The sequence below is a fragment of the Rhinolophus ferrumequinum genome, chromosome 11 (assembly GCF_004115265.2).
Source record: "Rhinolophus ferrumequinum isolate MPI-CBG mRhiFer1 chromosome 11, mRhiFer1_v1.p, whole genome shotgun sequence".
In the NCBI taxonomy this organism is placed as follows: domain Eukaryota; kingdom Metazoa; phylum Chordata; class Mammalia; order Chiroptera; family Rhinolophidae; genus Rhinolophus; species Rhinolophus ferrumequinum.
In genome coordinates, this window is record NC_046294.1 from 39621409 (window position 1) to 39644356 (window position 22948).

At 45.9% G+C, this 22948-nt stretch overlaps 1 protein-coding gene across 9 annotated transcripts in view; it reads right to left on the minus strand.

Moving 5' to 3' along the window:
* Positions 1–22948, minus strand: part of BMAL1 (basic helix-loop-helix ARNT like 1) — a 98422-nt gene that overhangs the window by 16261 nt on the left and 59213 nt on the right. For 2 of the 9 annotated variants that reach the window (XM_033119373.1, XM_033119372.1), the window contains exons 3-13: positions 19158–19287; positions 16224–16349; positions 15398–15544; positions 14833–14853; positions 13074–13112; positions 12732–12773; positions 11278–11435; positions 9463–9542; positions 4844–4936; positions 3415–3532; positions 809–958 (exon numbers count right to left, since the gene is read on the minus strand). In XM_033119373.1, coding sequence (XP_032975264.1) covers positions 809–958; positions 3415–3532; positions 4844–4936; positions 9463–9542; positions 11278–11435; positions 12732–12773; positions 13074–13112; positions 14833–14853; positions 15398–15537 — 841 coding nt within the window. In that variant the 5' untranslated portion in view covers positions 15538–15544; positions 16224–16349; positions 19158–19287. Of the gene's footprint in view, positions 1–808; positions 959–3414; positions 3533–4843; positions 4937–9462; positions 9543–11277; positions 11436–12731; positions 12774–13073; positions 13113–14547; positions 14637–14832; positions 14854–15397; positions 15545–16223; positions 16350–19157; positions 19288–22948 lie in introns of those variants that run through there. The other 7 variants (XM_033119375.1, XM_033119374.1, XM_033119379.1 and 4 more) reach the window with 5 other exon arrangements.

A 22948-nucleotide genomic window follows, 5' to 3' on the forward strand; every position in this document is an offset into this window, starting at 1 on the left:
AATGAGGTGAGGGTGCCTCCCAGGCTTCCAGTTGTACAACTAGGTGGATGGTGGTTTACATTTTAGTTTACTATTTGTTTTTGCTGCCATTTACATGAAGGAGAAGCTCAGGTGGTTACTTTTATATATATCATGTTTAAGATGCCATTGAAATAGCTAAGCAGGTAGACTTAATAAGCAGTTAATTTATGGATCTGGAGTTCAAAAGAGAAGTCTGGGCTAGAAATATAATCTTGGAAGTTACTGAAATATAAATAGCATTGAAAGCTAAGGGACTCAAGTAGAGATATAAAAGAGAAGGTGGCTCAGGACAGAAGAGGAGCCAGCAAAAGAAACCAGGAAGACAGCCTGGAGTGACTAAGGATGGCCGAGATGAGGAAAATGTGCTTTCGTTGCAATCCTAGGGAAGCAAACACTTCAAGATAGAAGGAAAATGAAAAGTGACCATTGCATTTAACATGAAGGTCACTGGTGAATTTAGCAAGAGCCATTCTGATGGATTGGTCGGTCACTCAAAAGGCAGTCAGGACTGCGGCTCGGCATCTTCTTTCCCGAACAGGTGAGGAAAACAGAGTTTAAACAGAGGAACCGTTCCCATGAATCTCTGCCATCAGGGCTTTCCAACTCTCCCTGCTCCCAACTGCCCCACATTGTGAGTCGTGGGGATAGTAAGGTCCTGGCTGGGGTCCTGGGACCTGCTGCTCGGTCAGGCCAGCGAGGACCTCTGAACCAACACTCTGCTGAGAGCTCCCGCGGAGAAAGCAGGGCTCGTCCGTAATAGCATTTTACAGAACTGTGAAATGGTTACCTTTTTTCTTTGAGCAGGTAGAGGGGAAATCCTTGTCTTCAACCTTTACTGAAGGCCTGTTACACTTCATCCTACAGAAGAAAGAACGTCGTGCTCCAGAACATAATCGAGATGGCCCAGGGGTTATATCTGTTTTAACTGGAAGTCCAGCTGCAAATCAATACACAAAACGTGATAAACTGAGGGCAGTGTTGTCTGTCAGGAGGGGGAGTGTGACCGTGAAGAAAGCCTTTCCTTTCCTGCCTCACTGTTTTATAACGACACAAGAATAACATTTCTCCTGCGTTTCAAAGATGCAGTGTTGACAGGTGTGTTGTCAATCTGGACATGTTTCTAGAGCACGCAGAATGCAGCCACTGGCTGAACGGATTAGGTGCTCTGGGGATAAAAAGAAACAGAGCACGGGGCTCCTGTCCAGGAGAAGGGGAAATGGACGTTCCCCATGGAAAGATTAGTAATAATACCAGGGGATGTATGATTAGTGCCAAGTGAATGGCAGAGACAGCGTGTGTTTCCTAGAGGAAAAGAGCTTGGGCTGGGACTCGAAGGACAAGATTTGGATACTGACACGGAAGGGAGGAAGCAGCTGCCTTCCAAACCAGACCCTGGAGCCCATTCTAGAGCTGTGCTGTCCAGCTTGGTAGCCAATAGCTACATGCAGCTGTTGAATCCTTGACATGTGGCTATTCTGACTGGCATGAGCTGTAAGTGTGAACACATGCAGGATTTCAAAGACTTAGTACCAAAAAAAAGAGGAATGTAAAAGATCTCATTGTGGATCGATCGGGTTAAATACAAGATAGTATTCAAATTAACTTCACATTTAGTTTTATGTTTTTAATATGGCTACTGGAAAATTTTAAATCGCACATGTGGCTCCTATTTGTGGTTTGCGTTGTTTCCATGAGACTGTGCTGTTCTAGACCAACTGCATGCGTCTCTGAAGGAGGAGCATGACTGCGATCCGGACAGAAACGCAGCTACGGGTCAGTGCAGACGCTGTGCTGCAAATCATGTGTGCGGGTAACACGTACCCCACCGCCCAGCATGGCATCAACCGTTAGGGCAAAGGCTGTTGCCCGGGACTCCTGGGGCTCAACGCCCCCACCCCGCCCCAACCTACCTCCCACATTGCTGCCTCAAGGATCTTCCCCAGAATGCCCCTGCGAGCCTGTCCCATCCGGCTCACAGCCCTTCACTGTGTCCTACGGACGACAAAGTCTTCGTTTTGCAGCCCTCACCATCCCTGCACGCTTCGTTCCAGCAGCACCAAGCAGGCCACACGCAGGCGGTACACCTCTGCACAGGCCCCCAAATCGTTTCCTCTGCTTTTTCCTCCCTTCACCACCCAGCAAACATTAATTCATCCTTTCAAAGCCACCTCAGTTGTCTCCTCCTCGGTGATGCCTCTCCCCACGCCCACGGGAGAATTAATCATCTGCTCTCTATGCCTGTACGATTCCTATGTCTGTACCTGTTACGCAGAGAGCCAGCTGTCTGCCTCCTGTCTCCCTGACTATACAGCAAGTGCCTTACAGGTAGGGACCAAACACCATTCATCTTTTTCTCACAGATCACTAAATGTTGCCAGGGCCAGACTACAAAGGACAACAGGTACCAGAAACTGCATTGTACTTCTAGGAAGAAGCGAGTGCCTTAATGAAAAGGCTGGTTTAAAGGAGACTCCTCTGGTGGTATTTCCTTCCAGGGATTAAAATGGGGGCTTGGAAGGAGGAAACTAGTTAGGCCATGAGTGCACTGGGCTGAGCTGCACACCAACACTGATATTGTGCTTTCTCTGTGCCAGGGACTGTCCCGCATGCTTTATGTATATTAACATATTTAATCCTCACAATAACCCAATGAAATAGATACTATGTTACACATAAGGAAGCCCAGGCACAGAGAGGTTAAGTAACATGCTCAAGGTCACACAGCTGGTAAATGGTGAAGCCAGGATGTGAGCCCAGCAATCTGACTCCAGAGTCCACACTCTTCACCGCTCCAGTGCACAGCCTCCCACTTGCACTAATGAGAAGGCTACTGGGGCCTCCCACAGGACGTGGGAGGGGATGCAGGAGCAGGAAGCTGGGGAGGATGGGAAAACTGGTTTCAAGGCTGCAAAGAAGGAAGCCAGGAGGGGAGTCAATCTAATGAGGAACCACTTTGGTCAAAGAAACGTCAGGTATATATTTCAACTTTTCTTGCTTTTATGAGGCTGCACGTATGCAACTGAGATTAACAGAGGTGATTTTTTAGGGGGAAGCAAATCAAACTGGTGTGAGCTCTTCAGTTCAGGAGTATACAACTGGGACTTTCTAGATTCTGAAAGAAAATAACTAAACATCAGAAGGAAATCAAAGTAGCTGCTTTACCTCGCAGTGAATTTGAACACTGAGTTTTTTCTTCTCTACATGAAACGAAAACAAACACAAAGGAATGTACATAATTCCCTTTAGCCAAAGATAGCACCTATGACCCAGATAAAGGGCAGGAGTAGGAACCCGGGGGCTGAGACAGACCATGGCACGTATTCTGCGATCTCCGCGGGGGCGCGCAGGTCTGCGTGGGCTGCGTGGGCTGCGCAGGAAGCTCCCTGTACTCACTTTTCGCGTCTATGAGCCGCTCCCGGGGTGCGGTGTCGGAGGAGGAGAGCTGTTCCTTGACTTTGGCGATATCTTTAGGATGCAGGTAGTCAAACAAACTTTGACCAATCAGGTCATTCTGTGGGGATGAAATGTCAAAAAGGACAAGTCAACGACAGCATGTGGAATGTCAATTATCCAACACGGGCTCCGCCGCCTTCAGCACTTGTTGGAAAATACACTTCTCTCCCAGGCAGCTATACACACACATATCGTCTAATGATCACAAGAGAAAGTCCAAGGAAAGTAAGTTCTATTTCAAAGCAGAATTCAGCTTAAGAATTTTCCTCCAATTTTAATGAAGGTCCAGAGAATTCATTTTGCAGATTTTTAAGCATGAGAATTCCAAATATTTCGTAGGGGCATATGTACACTTGTGCACTCACTCTGCTCACATATATAGGCAATGAATGAGACATCAGGAGTTTGGTTTTGACAACACACGAGGGAAAAGGGGCTCGATTATAGAAATAGTTCATGTTCCTCTAAGGCAGGGATCTTTCAGCTGTGCATATTCCTTTTTATTTATTTCTGATGCCCACAAAGTCCCTTCTGAGACCTGAGGAGGGCAACTGTAGGGTGTGGGCTCTGCCTCTAGCTCCATTAACTCTCTCTGTTCTCCAGCCCGTTGGGTTGCACCATGTGCCTCAGTAGCCTAATCTGTTAGAAGGGATAATAAAACTTCCTCTATACCTTTCCTGTGAGACAGAGCAAAACACTTGGGAAAGCATTAAGTTTACATTAATTCTAATTAATATAAATGTTATTTTGACTCTTCAATTCTCCTGCCTTACCAAGTGTTCATGCAAACACCAGCATGTGGAATGAGTGAAGGAATGAAGGAATGAAGGGAATAAAAACTCTAGGGACATAATAGGTGAAAAGCTCTGCTCTAGAAGCTTTCTTCATTTTATTTCATCCTCAATCATAAAAAGTATAGATTGTTATAATCGGTTTTCAGAGGAAGCTGAGGTTCAGCAGAGTTAATGCGACACACTGCTGCAAACACATTGCTGCAGACACGTCCCGGGGGGTTCCTGGGTTCCCTACTGTCTGGTACTGTTTTGTCTGCCTGCCCTTCTTCCTCGTCGATGGCCCCCCTCACCTCCACCCCGACCCCACAGTTACAGGATCTTTACTTTTCAGCAACAGGAAAGTTCTAAAGCTGCTACTAAGATCAGTGTCGAACCTTCCAAATGGGGGGAACATGGGACATATGAAAGGATTTTTCTAAGTTTAATTTCTCTTAAGAAGAATGTTCTGGAAGGAGAACTGGGTCGGGGGACAATATAAGCATTTCCACGTGATTGGACACTATCATTATTCTGAGAAGTGGGGTGACCGCGTGGCTGCGTGGGGTGCCCCCCAGCAGCAGGAACACGAGCAATACCTGGCTGTAGTTGAGAATCTTGAAGACAGACTCTGAGACAAAGAGTATCTTCCCTCGGTCACATCCTACGACAAACAAAAATCCATCTGCTGCCTAATCAGGAGAAATGGATAATCAATGTATCACACTTCAAGAAACATGAGTTGTAATCACTCTGATAGCAAATAAGGATTTGTTTGTTTCCTAAGTATCCGAAGCACAGGACTGCTCTCACTGACAGTTTCGCAGGTATCCTGAGAACAGGACACTTGCAACAAATGCCTTAGGAGAAAAACACGATTCTCTCCAAGGCAACTGTGTACACATATCATCTAATGATCACAAGGGAGAATCCAATTCAAGTATGTTCTATTTCAAAGCAGAATTCGGCTTAAAAATTTTCCTTTGATTGTATGAAGGTCCAGAGAAGTCACGTTTTTTTGCTTTAATTATAACAACCTTCTAGAATCATGCAATCTGACGTTGGAAGGATCTTTAAAATCACAGAACCCTCTCCATTGTCTCCGGGGTCCTCGACTTGAACACCGCCGTTTACAGAGAGCTCTAGAACGGTGGTCCTGAGCATTTGGAGGAGCGTTTTCTTGTTTTATGCTGATCATCTGCAGGCGCGTTGCAACACTGGTATTGTTGGAACCTCCACCCAATCCCGACTTTTGCCCCGAGGTGATTCTCACGTACACAGGGCTTCTGCTCTACAACATTACCCTTTGATCCAGGCTGTTTGCTTCTAAGCAAGACGAGAAAAGCAAAGCAAGAATTTCCCCTTAGATACTTTTTAACCTCTTCTTCCCTTTAAATACAAGTAAAAACCTAAAGTGCCAATAAAGTCAGGTATAGAGACAGGACGATATTTGTTCGGTAGACTGAAGCAGATAAATACCAAAGCTATAGTATCTGAGAGCTTAGAATATTTTGTATGTGCCTGAAAATCCTATCCATAACTTTTCAGATGGACAGCTACTCAATTCCTGCCGGATCTTCTTCCTAGGGATAGGGATGGTGCCCACTCTGTCATGTACTTGCTCTCATACTCAGCTCCCATAATTCTAATGCACAGTGGGTCAGTGTCTTGCTTTAGTCACTATGCTCATCTGTTCTTTGGAAAAACTGAGAAACTCCATTCCCTTTTCCACAAAAGAGCCTGTGGGATATAGTTAATTCAAAGAACAAGGAAATGAATTCATGTGCCAGAAGGTTAAAGAATGGTGCCTGCACTTGTGCCAAGATAAAAGAACTGAATAAGAAAGGAAACAGAATCACTATTGCTGTGAGAGAACCTGGAAGGCCCTCCCTGCCAGAAGTGAGCTAGGAATGAGCTTTTCTGAAGTTAGGCCTCTAATCTGGCCCAGGGGCAAGGAATGACAGTGAGGGGGAAGAGACTTTCCAAACACCATCTGCTAGAAGCCTCATTCTGTCAAAAAATAGGGTATTAATAACTTCCTCATTTGCCTTGCAGACAATCTTATATCTAACAAGAGAAGTGTTCTGAGGCTTCTCATTGAGGAAGTGATGTGGCATAAAAGTACCTGGGATGAAGGTGACTGACATCCTGACATCTGGGCAGAGACAGGTCTGAACCGACGACACGAGCACTGCAGATTTCAACACATTCTCTGGCTCCAAAGGCCAGAGAATACAGTCTGTATAGGGGAGGCTCAAAATATCGATTCTGCTTCTCTCAGAAGGAGCTGTGGCCAAGTGGACAGCTGGAGAGCAGAGGTGTGAGAAGGCCAGGAGCACCGGGGGACACAGGAAAACCAGGGGCAGGCTCGCTCTCGGGAAGGATGGTGTTAGCAAGTGATACAGAGCCCTGGGATGGTCTGCCTAGTTTCCAAAACACGGGGAAGCAGAGTATCTAGACATTACACACTGATCAGGTGGACTGCTGCTTGATACCATTTATAAAAGAGACTTTGAAAGCACTTGGTAAAGCAAGAAATTAGTCAGATTTGCATTGGTGAGGAAAAGGAGAAGTCCAGTTCCTGCTGCCAAACTGTTCAAACACAATTTGAGGGGCTCTTGCCTTCTGTTGATGCAAATTCCTGGGAACTGAGCACCTGGAAGTGACAAGGGATAGGACGGGCCTTCACAGCCACTGAAATGTGCTGGAGAAGAAAGAAAAGTTTAATCAGGGAAGACAGATCACCTTCGGTGGTATATGAAACAGTAGAGCAGAAAGACAAGCCCAAGATGAAGTATTTAGCTTGAACAGTATTAAAATCCTTGTTTCATACCCTGTAAGTGTGGACGTCTGATAGGAAATTATTTAGAAAAGCAGCAACAAGAAAATTATTAAGAATCTGTCATTACAAAGGGAGCTCGTTTGTTTTCATATATATATATATATATATATATATATATATATTTCATTCATATATATATGTGTATATATACATATACATACATATATATACATATATATAGATGATTATTTTTTCCTTAAAAACATCAAATTACCTGTATGACAATTAAGACCAGGTATGTAATTTGTGAGGCTTAGTACAAAATGAAAACGCAGGGACTCTTGTTCAAAAATTAGGATTTTCAAGATGGTGACAGCACAGCATTCAGCCAAGAGCCAGGTGCCATGTGACTGTAGAGGTCACATGCTCCTGAAGTCGGCCCTAGTGTTTTCTCTAGAGATGCAGCCGACACAATTTATATCTTAACTTTAGCAAGTCCCCCCTGAGAACAAGGACATCTTCTGTATAAAAAAGAATGGAGAGGTGAGGATAGAGTTGGGTCTAAATAATTGTGCCCTGAGAGTGGTAACCAATGGACCATCACGAACGTGCTGGGAAGCCTTGGCCCTGCCCTGAGGCATTCATCAGTGATTGGCTCTTTCTAGAACAGTGCCCTGCATATACAGTAAGTACTCAAAAGTATTTGTTGACTTCGTGAATGAAAGCAAATGAAAGACACAGAAGGCATGGCATGCTTATCAGATCTGCAAGGCACATGAAGCCTCCAAGGATCGTTTTTAACAAGCTGGAATGTGGGCCCATCCAATAAACATATTTTGACAGAGGTAAAAGAGAAGTTCAAAAAAATGAACTGCGCCTGTATAAGAAGGAAAAGACCTGGCCTAACAATAATTCATGTACAAGAGAGCTGGGGATGGGCACTATTACAGCTGCCCCAAATGTGGCACTACAGATGGCAAGGGAGGTGCCAGTCCCTTTCAACCCCAGGCCAACCAGACCACAGCCGAGGTTCTGTATCGAGTTGTGAGAGCCATTTCTGGAGGGATGTCTAGCAAACAGATGTGGCTCTGGAAGGTGTGTGTGGCAAATGATGTCAGGGATCAATTCCTAACCCGTTTCTCTCTTGCCTGCCTCTACTCTGGAGGCTGGAAAATCTAAATCCTTGCACAGCAACCTTCCCTGCAGCTAAGAGGGACGAGGTGACTGTTCTCAATAAGCTCAAGTCCACTACTAGGCTTCCAGGAAGGCGTGTCCTCTCCTGATATAAAGGACCACTGGCCTTGAACCTCCCCTGCCTTTTCTGACTGGCCTGGCTACTCAGACCTGGCACAGCCATCTTGCTACACTGAGGAAACAAGCTGCATGCTAGCTCAGCATGGTTGTGTGAGAAGACCGAAGAGCCTTCTGGTTCCTGCGGACCGCGCTGGACCACCACACCAACCCCTCACAGCCTACCCCAGGACCAGCTATCCTTGAGAAATGCAACCTTACTTGTTCTGTTCCTTGCAGTTGAAAGTCTTCCAATTAATACAGCACGTCATGAGGGGATGGATGGAGCATTTTGGAATAAGCAGGCAGGCCAGACTTACAGAGGGCCTGGAGCCAGGTTGAGCTGAAAATGGGTAGTGATGATATAGAAATGCAGCCGAATTATCCTCTGTCCTGAGGCTTTGAAACATCTGCTCAAAGGAGGCTGCTGAGATTCTACAGGGGCCTTAGCAAGTGAAGTCAACCCTGGCTGTTATCTTTCCTTTTAGTTACGTTTTCCATTTCTCTTCTTGCAATTTGCAAGAGGACATTTTTCTGAATTCCATTTCTTTCCCTTCAATTTCCAAGTGAATCTCACTCTGCCAGGAGCACGCCCTGGAGTCCTGTGCAGACCTAATTCTGCACGGAGGCCACGTTCCCACGGTGCCACCCCAGCTGTCGGGCAAGATGAATGAAGAGCTGTAATCAAGCAGGTGAAAGCATCACCTCCTCCATTTATTTTCCTCCATGGATCATGAAGTCTTTCAAAGTTTTGTTATTTTGAAGAGATTTTGGTGTAGAGATTTCAGTGGATGTTTCTGTGCTAAGAGAAATTCTCAGTTGTTACCAGTTTCAGTCCCTTTCTAAAACCTTCATGCGGAAATGTGATTCTTCACTACCTCCTATTTTTAACAAAAACCTGCCTCTTCTGATGTAAAACCACAATAGCACAGACATTTAATTTTTTGCCTAAGCAGTAGAAGGGGAGGAAGATCTCGGAAGGAACGTGACGCTTGTCCAAACAGTAAGATAAAGGTGAAGAGCCAGAAAAGCAAGTAGGCCTAAAAATGTTCAGTATTGAGACTTCAAATTTCCACATGCCAGCACTTAACTCTGAAATTTGTGAAAATAAATGTTGTGTAAAACAATCCCATAATTTTAACATACCCTAAGAATGAGGTGCTTCAATTCATCATCTGACAGAAAAGTAGGTTTGTAGTTTGCTTCTGTATATGGATTAGTGGCACCTGAGGAAGGAAAAAGAGAGAGTCAGCACACCTTCTGTATTCAGACAAGGTCTCATTCCACTGCACTGCCTCAAACCTTCCAGATGAGGCCTAGTCCCTACTACCTGGGATTTCATTTCACCTTCTTTTTCCTTAACTGAGACAAGGCAGATCTGGCTTTGAACAGAATCCTGTAATGCCAAAGAGAATGCCATTGAAAAGGGAACACTGGTGCCCACAGGAGACTCACAAGCTTGCTTTTGTCACTATAGGGAAAACCAAGAGCTAACAGAAGTTAAACATCTGCTTCTGAGAGAAGGCAACTCTAGAAGCCAATAGGTCCCCTCCTCCCAACATGTATATTAAGTGGGTTGTCCCGCAGGCCCTCAAATCCCCATTCTAAACGTTCCTGGGAATCCCCCAGTGGGCCAGGCTCTGAGCAGATATATTGTAGGAGGCATTTAATGTGAGTTCGTCTTCGTCAGTGGTGAGTTAAACGAGCTTGGCAACCTAGAGAAACACATTACTTCAGGAAATGCAACGCGAGCTCCTGGGACTGAAAGGGAATAAGACTTATGTTTAAAAGGCTGTCAATCGGGCCTCTTTCAGGAGAGCAATAACTTAACAGAGAAAAACGCCAGCAGTAAATGACTTGGAATCTGCGGGACGGTTAGCATAGTGAAGAATTAAAATGAAACGGGTGCATGACAATTCTAAGCATCCTGGGGAAGGAGGTTAACAGAACGTGCCTGTGGCTTCCATATCCATAAGGCAGTTTATTGATCCACATCCCTGCTTTTTATAACTTGAGGTCTGCCACTCCTTTCCTTGCAATTTACTTTTGAAATTATAATAATTTAATCTCTACCATCTTCACTAATATGAATTTTTAATGCCACTCTCCAAGCACAGGATACAATATTTATATTTTAGAATAATGATCAAAAGTCAGACAAAACCAGCTACTGCTGATTTCTGGTGGCTTCGTGGAAACATAAAAACACAATTCTTTTACAATGCAGGTCAGAGATCTGACTGAGCGCCCACTTTCCAATTTCCTCAAATAGTCCAAGACTAGCTATGGAAAATTCCAGGATCAGCGTTCACTAAAATGCCTGATATGTTTCAGATTTCTCCCGTGGTTTGGATAAGTCACTTCCACATTTCTGCTTGGGTTTTCTCATCCTCCCCACACTCAGAAAAGAAGTAAATTACTGCCTCCCTCATAAAGGGTCTATCTGGTTTGGGAAAATTCCAGGAAGATGAAAATATCATCAGTGTTCATTCCGGACAATAAAACGCAGCAAGAACCATCAACTAGTGACTCACTCTTCAAAGGAACCAGGATAAATTTTCCTCTTAAAAACTGACTTTTCTGTGTCACTAAGAGCACCTACATTTCTGATGTTTATCATTGGATGGGTGGAATCCTGGCACACACATAGGCAAGACAGGACATCAGCAGCGTCCTCTGATATGCATGTGGCCTGATTACACGCACATACAGACCTGCGCACAGAACACAGCCTCTACCCTCTGGGGATACAGGACTGCAGAATCGCATCTTGATACTCACATAAGCTCAATAATCACTTCATTTGGCACTGTGTCTACTGCTGGAAATTATAGGCATATTACTCAAGGCTACACATTTGCAAGTCACAGGCATTTGCCTTAGGGACTCAGGAACATTCTAGGCAAGAGCAATAACATTTGTGGGCAAGGACATAAAGGACAATAAAGCCCAAGGTCTCACCTCGTAATGTTTTCATGTGCTGAACAGCCATCCTTAGCACAGTGAGCTTATCTAACTTCCTGGACATGGCGTTGCACGTTGGTACCAACGAAGCCAATTCATCAATAAAACTGTTCATTTTATCCCGACGCCTCTTTTCAATCTGACTGTGAGCTTCCCTGAACAATATGAAAAATGATTTCATAAAAGGTAACTGAGCATCAAAGAAACAATGACAAAAATAAGTTTTAACTCTTTGCAGTATTTATCTGACAAGGCAAATTTAGAATTTGCAGAGTGTTTCAAATTAGCCTTTTCTACTCAAGTCACTGAAAAGGAGCCTCACTGCCAGGTTGGTATTAGTTTTCTTATGCTTCTCTCATCTTTAGAATGAAGAAGAAATAGTACAAAACCTGCCTTTTCAAGTAAACTGCATGGTTAGTTTCTCCTGATTTCTTTTCCTCTCAGCCTCTGTAAAGTTGGATTTTAAGAAGGGAGTGGAAGGAAAGAGAAGGGAGGTGGAGGTTTCAAAGAGCAAAGCATCCAAACAGCCATTAGCAAGGGTCCATAAGGTTTGTGAGGAGCCCGTGTGTGTCCTGTCAGACACTGATTGAGTCGCCAGGTAACTGACACTGCCATCCTTGGCTCAACCATGACTCCACCCAGATGCTACATCTGTCCCCGGGAGCTGTCTCCAAGAAAGTCACACTCCTCCCTTCCAGGAGTTGCTGCTTACTGAAGCAGGGTGGCACTTCCATTGTCACACACTGTCCCTGACTGGTTTGCACCTGCCATTTGTGACTGTCCCCCTAAAGAGATGCATCAACAGCGGGAATGGAGTTTGCTGCTGCTACTGTAGCAACAGAGCCATGGGACCTCCTGCCAAGGCTGTTCTATGAGAGAAAAGCTAGAAGTCTCAGGACAGCTGAATTCTGTGGCCCCAGTGCTGTGTCATGACACAGCCTCAGATGGCCCTGGATCTAACAGCAGGAGAGCTGAGGACTCTCATGGAAAAGGGTCAGCAACTCTGGCTGCAGACAGGAAGGATGCAGGTAGAGAATCTCTTCAAGGCTGCAGGGTTTCCCCCAGGTCTGGCCTTCAGCTGCAATAAGGGTCCCATTCAGAGGGGGTGGTGCAGCTCAGAAATTGCATCAAGGACCCAGGTCTCTTCTGGGGAGCCCTCGAGTCAAGAAGAGGTAATTTGCTGAAAACTGGGAGAAAAACCTTAGCTTGATTTATTTTCTGCTCCCTCCAAAGTCCCCTTCAGGTTAAACATGCTTAGACAGCAAAGAGTGAAGGCCAGCTCAGTCTGGAGAGAGCAAGGGGCAGAGGCCACTTCTAGCCCTCTTCTTTAATCCCTAAGGATATGACCATGTCAATAGGACTATTAGATAGGGAGGAGACACACAGAGCCTCCTTGGCTGCACTCTAAGAAACCAGGACAGTTTATACACAGAATGAGAGCCCAAGCTTACCTTGCATTTTTTATCCTTCCTTGGTGTTCTGTGTATTCTAACCTGGGGGGAGAAACGCAAAAGATAAAAACACAATCCCCTAGAGATTAATGGCAAAGTTATACCTCTCTGTTGCTTCCCTGTTTTATCCCTGTCATTTCTCTACAACATACCAAATTGGTTGTTAGTCACACTGGGGGCTGGGGGCGCGAGGGAGACCATCGTGAGCCCAAGGCTCACGGCCTCCTTGCTTATCCCCAATCTGAGACACGGGTGGAGCCTGTACCAAGTGATAGGATGTGTAATTGTGCAGGGAAAATGGCTATCGGGATGCTGGCGTTCAAGTGAGCAGGTTAATGGTACCTTCCATGAGGGTCGTCTTTGTCTGTGTCCATGCTTTCTCTGCAACAACAAAAGAGAACATGACTATTAATAAAGATGTACAAAACACCGTCTTATAATACAGAAGGCTTTCACTTATCCAGAAACCGAACAATAAGAAAGCTCAAATAGTCACAGTATTGATTATTGATGAATAATAGTCAAACAAACAAAAACAACTGGAACCTACTATAAAACGCAAACTGGTATTCCAGATTATTAAAAAAAAAAAATTATGTATAGTTTCAATAGAGTTTCTGTGTTAACATATACTTTACTATATTTTGATTGTTTGAAAATTGGGAATACAAAGCATTTATGGCAACTCTCAGTTAACCAGAGAATCTGAATAAATGTAATACCTCATCCCCACCCCCACCATCATTCTGGATAAATGGAGTCCATTCATTTGCAAAACATACTGAGCATCAAATATACAAGTGCATACATATACACTGGTATGTGGGGGTGATGTGAGGAGGGAAAATCAAAGTACCAATAAAAAAGTACTGAGCAGAGCCCTGAGGCAGCTTTTCAAAGGCACTGCTACCCAGCGTTCTGGTTCTCAGCTAGGTGGGAAACCCTGCGGCACTGGGGTAGGGGTGCGAGGAACCCTGTTTGGCCACAGAGGGTCCTGGGGTCACAGCAGGGATCTGTCTCCCTTTAACAGACTCTAGAAATCCAAATTTCATGGCACCTTGTGTGTGGTTCAGTAGAAAATAAACTGAAATCCTCAGAGGAAAGAGTTCCAAATCCCCCTGGGGTCAGCTCACAGCCTTCTCCAGCCTCTAAATTTATCAGGCAGGTGCTGGCTGCCACTTGGGCCTTTCTCCTTCACCCCATAAGACAGGAGGAATTATGGCCCTTCAAACAACGGAATCTCAAGGGCAAAAACAATGTTCTCAGGAGCACTGAATCCCATTCTAGAACAGTGGTTCCCAACCAGGTGACCTTGATTTGCTCACAGGCAGAGAGTTTCGCTAGCTAGACCTAAACTCCAGAGGAAATCGTCCAGGCCACACGGGAAAATGAAAACATTCCCTCCCCTTTGGTCTAGACTTGCGTCTGCTCTTTGAGGCCAGGTTGATCATCTCAGGTGAAGAGAAGCTCCATCCATCTGACAGATACGACTTTAGTACATTACAATCATAAGGAAAGGGATTATACTTGCTTAATTAATAGGGTCTCATGAACTACAAAAGATTTGCAAACTGGGGTCCATGAGGGAAACCTGAAGGTCTTAGGTGGTGACAAGGTTGGAAACCACAGATCTAGATGGCAAAGGTCTTAGAACGCGTCAGTGGTCCATCAGCGCTGGCCAGAGACAAGGGGTCCACAGGAGACATCTCCTGATCTCTGTTAGGGAGTTACTGCTATGGAAGAACACCCTTCCGGGCTTCACACCCACTCTCCATCCCCTGGGCGTTTGCTCTCTAAATCATCCGGGATAACTTACATATTAATCATAGCATCTCCTAGTGGGCATCTGACCTCCAGCCACTGTGCTCCCCATATTGGACCTGTGAACTTCAGCAGAAAGGACATCTGCTGGAGGGGGGACACCTCCTTGGAGATTTTCCCTCGTTAAACAAAAGAAAACCTCTTAAATGGACATTTGGGTAAGATTCTACACAGGTGCCTCAAAAAACCAAAGGTGCCTTTGAATGCTCTACATTGTCTTATTCCCTAGGTGTTTGTACAGATACAGAAGAGTTGACTGTAAGTGTGAAAGTTTACTTACTCAAAAGAAAAGTCATCAAGTCTAAAAAGAAACAAAAATACTATTTAATATAACAGGTACATACTAATGCCAATAATGTTTAAGGATAACATCGATGTTCCTATACTATTTTCAGAGATGACCTCTCCTGACTCATTCCGCAAACATTAATTAATCAACTGATTTGTTCCTCAGGGAGAGGCCCTCAGGCAAAGCTCACTCTGCAACCCCTGAGGTGACATCAGACCTAGCCATCTTGCTCAAAGGAGCCAAAGGAGATGAAGGAAAGGGTAAAAGGCGGAACTTGGCTTTGAGGCTCTTCTTTTTCCCTTGATGTGGAACAATGTGGGGGGCCAGGGGGCAGTAAATGCCTCAGTGGTGCTGGAAGCTCCCTCTTGCCTGCAATGCAGGGGCAAAATAAAGAAAAAGACACCTGTGTGGCCACCTGGAGTTGAATCTTTCATCCCCATCCCTTTCCACAAAGAGGGTCCTTCTTCCAGGAGAAACAGTAGCTGGCCCCTAGATGTCCCATGCCCGTGAACCGACACCAAGTTTAGCCGGGGGAAGAAGAGCCTAACGGCCTTACTGGTAGTCGGTGGAGCTGCCTTTCCGTTTGCGGTTGCAATCCACGCCACTGGTGCCGAGGGGGCTGGAGAGGAGGTCGGTGGCACCCGGGGACATGAAATCATTGATTGTTGAAGAAATGTCCATTCTCTGGTCGGCCATTGGAGGTCTGAAAGCGGTACAAGGAGGCACAGAGGTGTGTTTATTTCTGTGTGCCCTTCTAAAGTGGTGGGGGCCGTGGTGGTGCTGTGGAGAGACAGGGGACTTGTTTACAGCACCAACACATCTCTCACCAGCCAACAGGAACAGGGACATGGCAGGAGTGGAAAGAGGACCGTCCTTACTTTAGGAACTATTATTGGTAACTGAGGCTCACCCACTCATTTTTGTGATGAAAAGCCCAGAGAAGCTAGGGTAGGGCGTGGAAGAACTAAACCAGAGCCACAGGCTCTGGAAGTTACAGCCAGTGTGCCTCTCCCTGAGGGGACCATGTGTCCCGGATGTTCTGACAGTCCTAATTTCATTTTCTTCCAATCTATTAATCTGGTCAATGAAATCAATGATAGACTCATTATCTTTGTATATTTGTTACAACTTTTGTAAAAGTCATAGGAAAGCAGAAAATAGCTTTTCTCAGAATATAAAGTCCAACTTGGGAGTCAGAAAAATACGGTCCCTCTCAGGCAAAGTCTGCCCTCTCTTCCCTGACTGTCCTTTTGGACCCAGCATCCCCTGCAAGGAAAACCTTGCAGAAATGAAGACACTGTAAATAAGTTTGCAAAGCATTTTGAGAAATCATATTTTAAAAGAAGAAAGTGAGCTGGCCCTCAAAAGAGGCTGACAACTACCTTGCAAGGAACTCCAGCTCTAAACCAAGTTGAAGAGGGCCGTGTACTGCCCGCAATCGGGGGTCCAAGCTCCACTCGATGTGACTGAGGCTGTCACTCCTTCTCTCTGGGCCCAAGTTTCCTCATCTGAAAAGCAAGAGGTAAGTGTGAGCTCTTGTTTTCACTATTATGCTCAGAGGTTAGTGAACCAGGCCCTCCCAGTTAGGTGTGTGCCGAATTTCACTTTCACAACCACTGCTGGAGTGAACATGTTTCTGCATACATCTCCACATATGTGAGCTATTCTCTTAGTATTAACATAAATTTGTAGGAGGAGGACTGACAGGTCAAAAGAGGAAATGTGTATGTTTTGGTACATACTGACACACTGCTCCAGAAATGCTCCAATAATTTATATCCCCAACAAGAGCTCTTGTCAATCTGAAGGAAAAAACAAAACCTCACTGTCTTTACTTGTATTTTTAAATTGCTATAGATGGTATATTTCTATGCTATAGGCATTTGTTTTTGTTGTTGTTGTTTTCTTTGTCCTGTTTTTCTACCAGGTTGTCTTAGTATCAATGGGCCTGCTAACCCATGTGCACCTGGGCACCTGAATCTGGTGGGAGAAAAGCATACAGCGAACTGAGTGCTCTCACCTTCACTCCCCGACCTCTTACCTCAGAGGCCGGTGCTGCCCAGCAATCCGACTCCCCTGCTCCCTTTGTTCTCCCACCTTGCTACGGAGAGTGTCACAGTTTCTCTTTTCTCCTCAAACCTCCAACAGCTCCTCTATCCTCACGTTTAGCTGGTAACCTGATTCCTACTTCAGAGAAAAGCGGCCAGCGACCACAGCTCCCAGCCTACCTAGATGCCGCTGGTTAGGACCCCCACATCCATCAGTGGCTGACTTTATCCTCTCTCACAAATCAAGGTCATCACTCCAGAAGTCTCTGCCTGCCCCCGATCCTGCATCATCCACTTTCCCCATCTCCTGGATCATTCTTAGTAGGATAAAAACACGCTGCAACAACTCTCATATTGTGGCGAGGCGGGGGGGGGACTTTTTTGAACTTCATTCTTCTCCAGTTACTGCCTCATTTCTGTTTCTAATTCCTTTCCCCTTATTCTCTATCAATCAACTCAAATCAGGCTTTTGTCCCCATTATTCCAATAAGACAGCCTCTTGTTGTCAGCAGTGACTCTTCGCTGCTAAAGCCAATGGCCGGTTTTCCATTTCCTTCCTATGTGACCCATCAGCTACATCTGATAGAGCTGATTTTCCCTCCCCGTTGTCTCTTGGCTTCAGAGATGCCACCTTCTCCTGGTTCGCCTACTTCAGTGGCCAGCCACTCCTTTTTGGTCTCCAGCTGGTTCCTCCTCACCTCTCTCACCTCTAAATGAGGGTCCCTGGGTGTCCTTGGACCTCCTTTCTGTCTAGACTCATTCCCTAGGAGATGTATCTAGTTTCACTGCTTCAAATCTATCCATGCTATGACAACTCCCAAATTTACATTTCCAGCTCAAACCTCTCCCTGAATTCCAAGCTTGTACCACCACCCATGTCCCTCTGAATATACAACAGAAACCTCAGACTGCAATGTCCGTACCCAAACCTCTGGTTCTCCCCAGGCCAATCCTCTGAGTCATGCCCATGTCAGTAAACAGTATTTCAATCCTTCTGGTTGCTCAGGCCCCAAACCTAGAAGTCACTCCTGATTCATTTCTTTCTTTCACAACCTGCATCCAATCCATCACAAATCCTATCAGCTCAACATAAAAAAAAAAAAAAAAAAAAAAAAAAAAATCAACTACTTCTCCCCTTTTCCTTTATACGTCAGCTCAAATGTCACTTTATCAATGAAGCTTCCTTGAATATTCATATAATACATACAACCCCCTGCCAGCCCTCCCTAACCACCCCCACCCTGCTAGCTTAAATTTTTCCATCGCCCTTATCAAAATATGGCCTGCAGTAACCTACTTCCTTCTTTACTTACTGGTTGGCCTCTCCATTAGACTGTAAGCATCAGAAGAGCAGGGATTTTGTTTGGTTTACTGATTGCACCCTTAGTGCCCAGAACACTTCCTAGCACATAGCACTCAATAAATAGATGTTGAATGAATGAATAAATCTGTGTATTAGAAATATATTCTTTGTTTATCATAGATGTTGTAAATACCTTTCTCACCTTTCTGCTTCTTATGCATGATACTATAAGTGACATTTCAAAAAGGCTTTTCTCACCCCAAAATAATAAGAATGTTCTCTTCATTAATATTTTTATAATTTTACCTTTCTATTTAGCTCTTTAAGCCATTTGGAAATTATTTTTGGTACACTACTTAATTTCTTATTCGCCTCTAATGGACAGAATGGACAGACAGCTATCCCCACACCATCTATTAGACCACACATCCTGTTAGCAAGCATTGGAAGTGCCACCTTTACTGAGTTACGGTCTATTTCTGCACTTTCTATTCTGTTCCTTGGAGCTAGTTATTTCCATTCTAGTACCACACTGTTTATTATTGTGGCTTTACAATATGTTTTACTATCGGAACAAATTCTTTCCCTCTTTTTATTCTTCATTTTCAGAAATCTCCTGGCTATTCTGATTTATTCTTCAAGGAGCATTTTATAATCATTTAATCATATTAAAGGCCTAGCTTCCATTGTTGTTGTGTTATTAGTGACACTCGGAGAAGTGGGCCAGGGATGGGTACAGAGCCCCACCCTCAGGGTCCCGGTGATCCTTTGGGCTGCCTGTTAGATGAGGTGCCATCTCCAGTCCCCACCCCTCATCGTGACCAGCCAGACAGTAGCATGAGGTGGAATATTCCAAGTTTCAGGTCCTGGAAGCAACCACACTTCCTGAAGGAAAAACTACTATGGAAATTGCCAGCGACAGTGAGCTGGGGGAGGGGGACGAGGGGAATATGATGATTTGTTACCTGAAGTCTCAGGTCTTAAGCCTCAGATCCACCCTGGGAGGAATTCGCGAGCCACTGGACTTGCTGGTCACCTCAAAGCGACTTTCATGTTTTGTCGTTTCCTGTCAGGCAGTCAACTTCTTCCAGAAACCTAGAGTGGGACCCACGGGAAAAGAAAACCCAGACAGGTCACTCTGGGGCAAACAGACTTAAAATATCTGTTAGCTAACAGAGATGGGGGAGCTAGCTCATGGCTCCTAGTTACAGGGAGCAACTGAACGGCTCACAGTCCCATCTTTTAACAGCTGCCTGTTCAACTAAACTACAGACACATGAAGGAATCTGGCAGGAGGTATTTTCTGTGAACAGCAATGTTTTTTAAATGACTAAACATGGGTTCTTGGCACGGCCTTAAGAGAAGGAAGATACCATTGATAGTTTTCATTTCTTCTGCTGGGTCAAGCAATAATAACAAATACGTACTGAGTGTGTACTTTGCATCAGGCACTGTTCCTATTGTATTATGAAGATTGACTCATTTAAACCTGAACTCTGAGGTAGACACTACTGCTTTCTTCATTTTACTGCTGAGAAGACTGGGGTAGAGAGCTGAAGGAACGAGTGGAGGCCACACAGCTGGAGTGGTGGGGTTCCAGGAGCTACACTCACTGCTAATGATGTCACTCCAACCTTCCCCACAAGTGAGGTTAACTAAACGCCAACAATGAGGAACAATGGGAAATAAGTCTCCAGAAAACATTCGGCCAAAGCAAAGTGCCAGCAGGGCCAACACCTTAAACATCTTAGGTCGCTCCCAGAAGTTTTGCAAAAATGCCCATGATCCCCAGGACGTCTGAACACACACAAAACTAAGGGAGACGTCAATTCTGAAAAGACACTCGGCTCACGTTAACAGTGAGAGCGCTGCCCCGCCCATCTCCCACAGGCAGGACGGAGGGGTCTCCTCTCTGCCCCTGTGTGCCCCGAATGTGGGAGGAAGAGGCTCTAAAGGAAGACCGGGGGTGCACCCGCCCTCCTGCTCTGCCTTCAGACAGCAAGACTGAGATTTTACATGGGGCTTTACTGACCTCTCTCCAGTGTTTCACACTCTGTTGGCTAATTCTTGCCATCTGTGGACCACTTATCTTTGTCTTGATTATATAGGTCTTCAAATGAATATCCAGGAATAGAACTGATTTTTGTCCTCTCAATATACTCCCCTTTGCAGTCTGACTCTGGTAACCCCAGTCTCTGGGCATGTGCAAACAACCTGACCAGGAGTTCTGGACTTCTGGTCCCTAAGCCTCAGGCAACACAGCAGCGGCGCATGGACTTCCAAGTCTCCAGGACGTGCCGCCGGAGGCAAGCTTACCATCTCTGATTGCATCTAAATCCGATTCCCAGGTCCCACAACCCTCCTCCCAGCCCCCGAATTATCAATTGAGTCACACCGGGCATCCTCCCCTCTCTCCTTCGCACACCCCAGAGCCCCCACATAGCCCTCTGACGGATGGGCCCGGCCACCTCCCTGTCCCCTGGTCACTGCATCCATCCAGGCTGCTCTCCTCTCCAGCCTCACCCCGTCTCACTGGGGTCTGAGATAGACACACCCTTGCTTAAAACACTTCAAAGGCTTCACTGCTCTGCTCCAAACCTTCCAGATAAAACCCCAAACTCCCTAGCAGGAAACACCAGGCCTCCACAATGGCTTCTTTGCTCTCCAGCCCAACCCTCCTCATCTGCTGTCGAAATCTCCAGCCTACTGAGCCACCTAAATTCCCAAGAGCACATGGCTTCAGCTGTTCCCACACAGTTTTACAGGTGTCGCTTCCTTTAGCCACTCCACCACCTGGTGAACTCCTGCTTTCCTTTCAAGTGCCGTCAGGTGTCACCTCCCCAGAGACGCTGCCTGGCTGTCCCCTTGCTGCTGCTAGCCTTCCCTTCACACCTCAGCCTCTCCGCTTTCTGCCGGCCCCACCCCCATCTTACTGTAGGTATTTCCCAGTAACCCCTGACTCCCTCTCTTTCCCCCACCGCCCTGGAACTTAGAGGAACCTTCTACCGGTAAGTACCAAACTTCATATGGAATTCCTTATTTTGATCAGTTTTTCCAATACGCAAATTTACTTTATAGACATAATAAATGCTAACATAGATTTTGGCACTATATTTTGCAAAACAAAAATCAGAAGGCCTTTTTTATATGCTTGGACAAGGTAAGGAAACGTAATCAGCTGTGACAATTATTTTTGGAAAACTGTTTTCTCTCCGAGAAGGTGTTCTTAGATGTGAGACAATAAATGAAACAACAAAGAGAAAAAGAAACACCAACAACAAAAACCCTCTTACTGTGCTACCTACTTCCAAAAGATTTGAGCCAAGGGAGGGGGCTTTAGGAGACAAGGCACGAAGGTACCTGTGAGAGGGGCCCTGGCTGAGAGGGAGCTCAGGGCCACCCTGTGCTGCCATCCAAGTGGCACACAGCAAGGAGGTTCTTGGGAGAGCCGGCCTGTGGCCCTGGAGTCGGGGGCCACATGTGTGCCCACCTCTGAGCTAGAGGGAGGCTCGCTAGAAGGCCAGAGAAAGAACGGCACAAAGGGACTTGTGCAGTATACTTGGGGGACCCTCCATCCCACCTCAGTTTCCTCATGCTCCTTGGAGCACAGGGAGAGGAATTTCAGGGGCTCCACGCAAAGGAACAAGGGGCCTAGAAGAAGAGTCAGCCCAGGCTGCCCCTACAGCCTGTCAATCACTATTAGGTGCCAAAAGGAGACACAGCTGATTTTCTGAGCAGAGCAGGGCGAGGCCAATTTGCCCCCTTAAAAAAACCCCCACAAACCGTCTACAGGAATCTGACCACATCCAAGAACACCCAATCACAGACCAGGCGTCTCTCCCTGCTTTCCCTCCTTCCTGCCCCAGCACCCCAGAATGGTGCAAGAAGAGAAAGGGGAGAGTGTAGATTATATTAAGGTTCAAACTATCAGCTGCCCTTCCCTGTGGGGAGAGTCTGCAAGCTGCCCCGTCAGGCCTGGCCCTGTGACTCGCCTGACTGATGAACGGGAGTGGATGGGACAACTGCAACTTGGAACAGAACTTTTAGCATGTGTTTCTTTGTGCTGAGACGAGCAATTTCCTAAATCGAGGCTCGTCCTTTAGCCAAGGTCCTGGATGGGGAACAGCATGAGGAAGAAATAAACCCACTGGGGGTGGACGGGTGGCTCAGTTGGTTAGAGCGCGAGCTATGGGTAACAGGGCTGCCAGTTCGATTCCCACATGGGCCAGTGAGCTGCGTCCTCCGCAACTAGAATGAAGTCAATGAGCTGCCACTGAGCTCCTGAGTGGCCAGATGGCTCAGTTGGTTGGAGCGCGTCCTCTCAACCACAAGGTTGCCGGTTCGACTCCCGCAAGGGATGGTGGGCTGCACCCCCTGCAACTAACAATGGCGACTGGACCTGGAGCTGAGCTGCGCCCTCCACAACTAAGATTGAAAGGACAACAACTTGACTTGGATGGAGGTGATAAGTCCTGGGAAAAACACACTACTGTTACCCAATAAAAATAAATAAATAAAAAGTCCTGGAAACACACACTGTTCCCCAATAACGTCCTGTTCCCCTTCCCCAACAAAATCTTAAAGAAAGAAAGAAAGCCACTGAAATGCTGAGGTTGGTTGTTACTAGGGTGACCAAGTCTTCTGTTTGCCTAGGACCTTCCCATTTTAGCACAGAAAGTCCTGCATCCCAAGAAACCCCTCTGTCCCAGACAAACCAGGACAGCTGATCACCTAGCTCTTACGGCTGTATCACTAC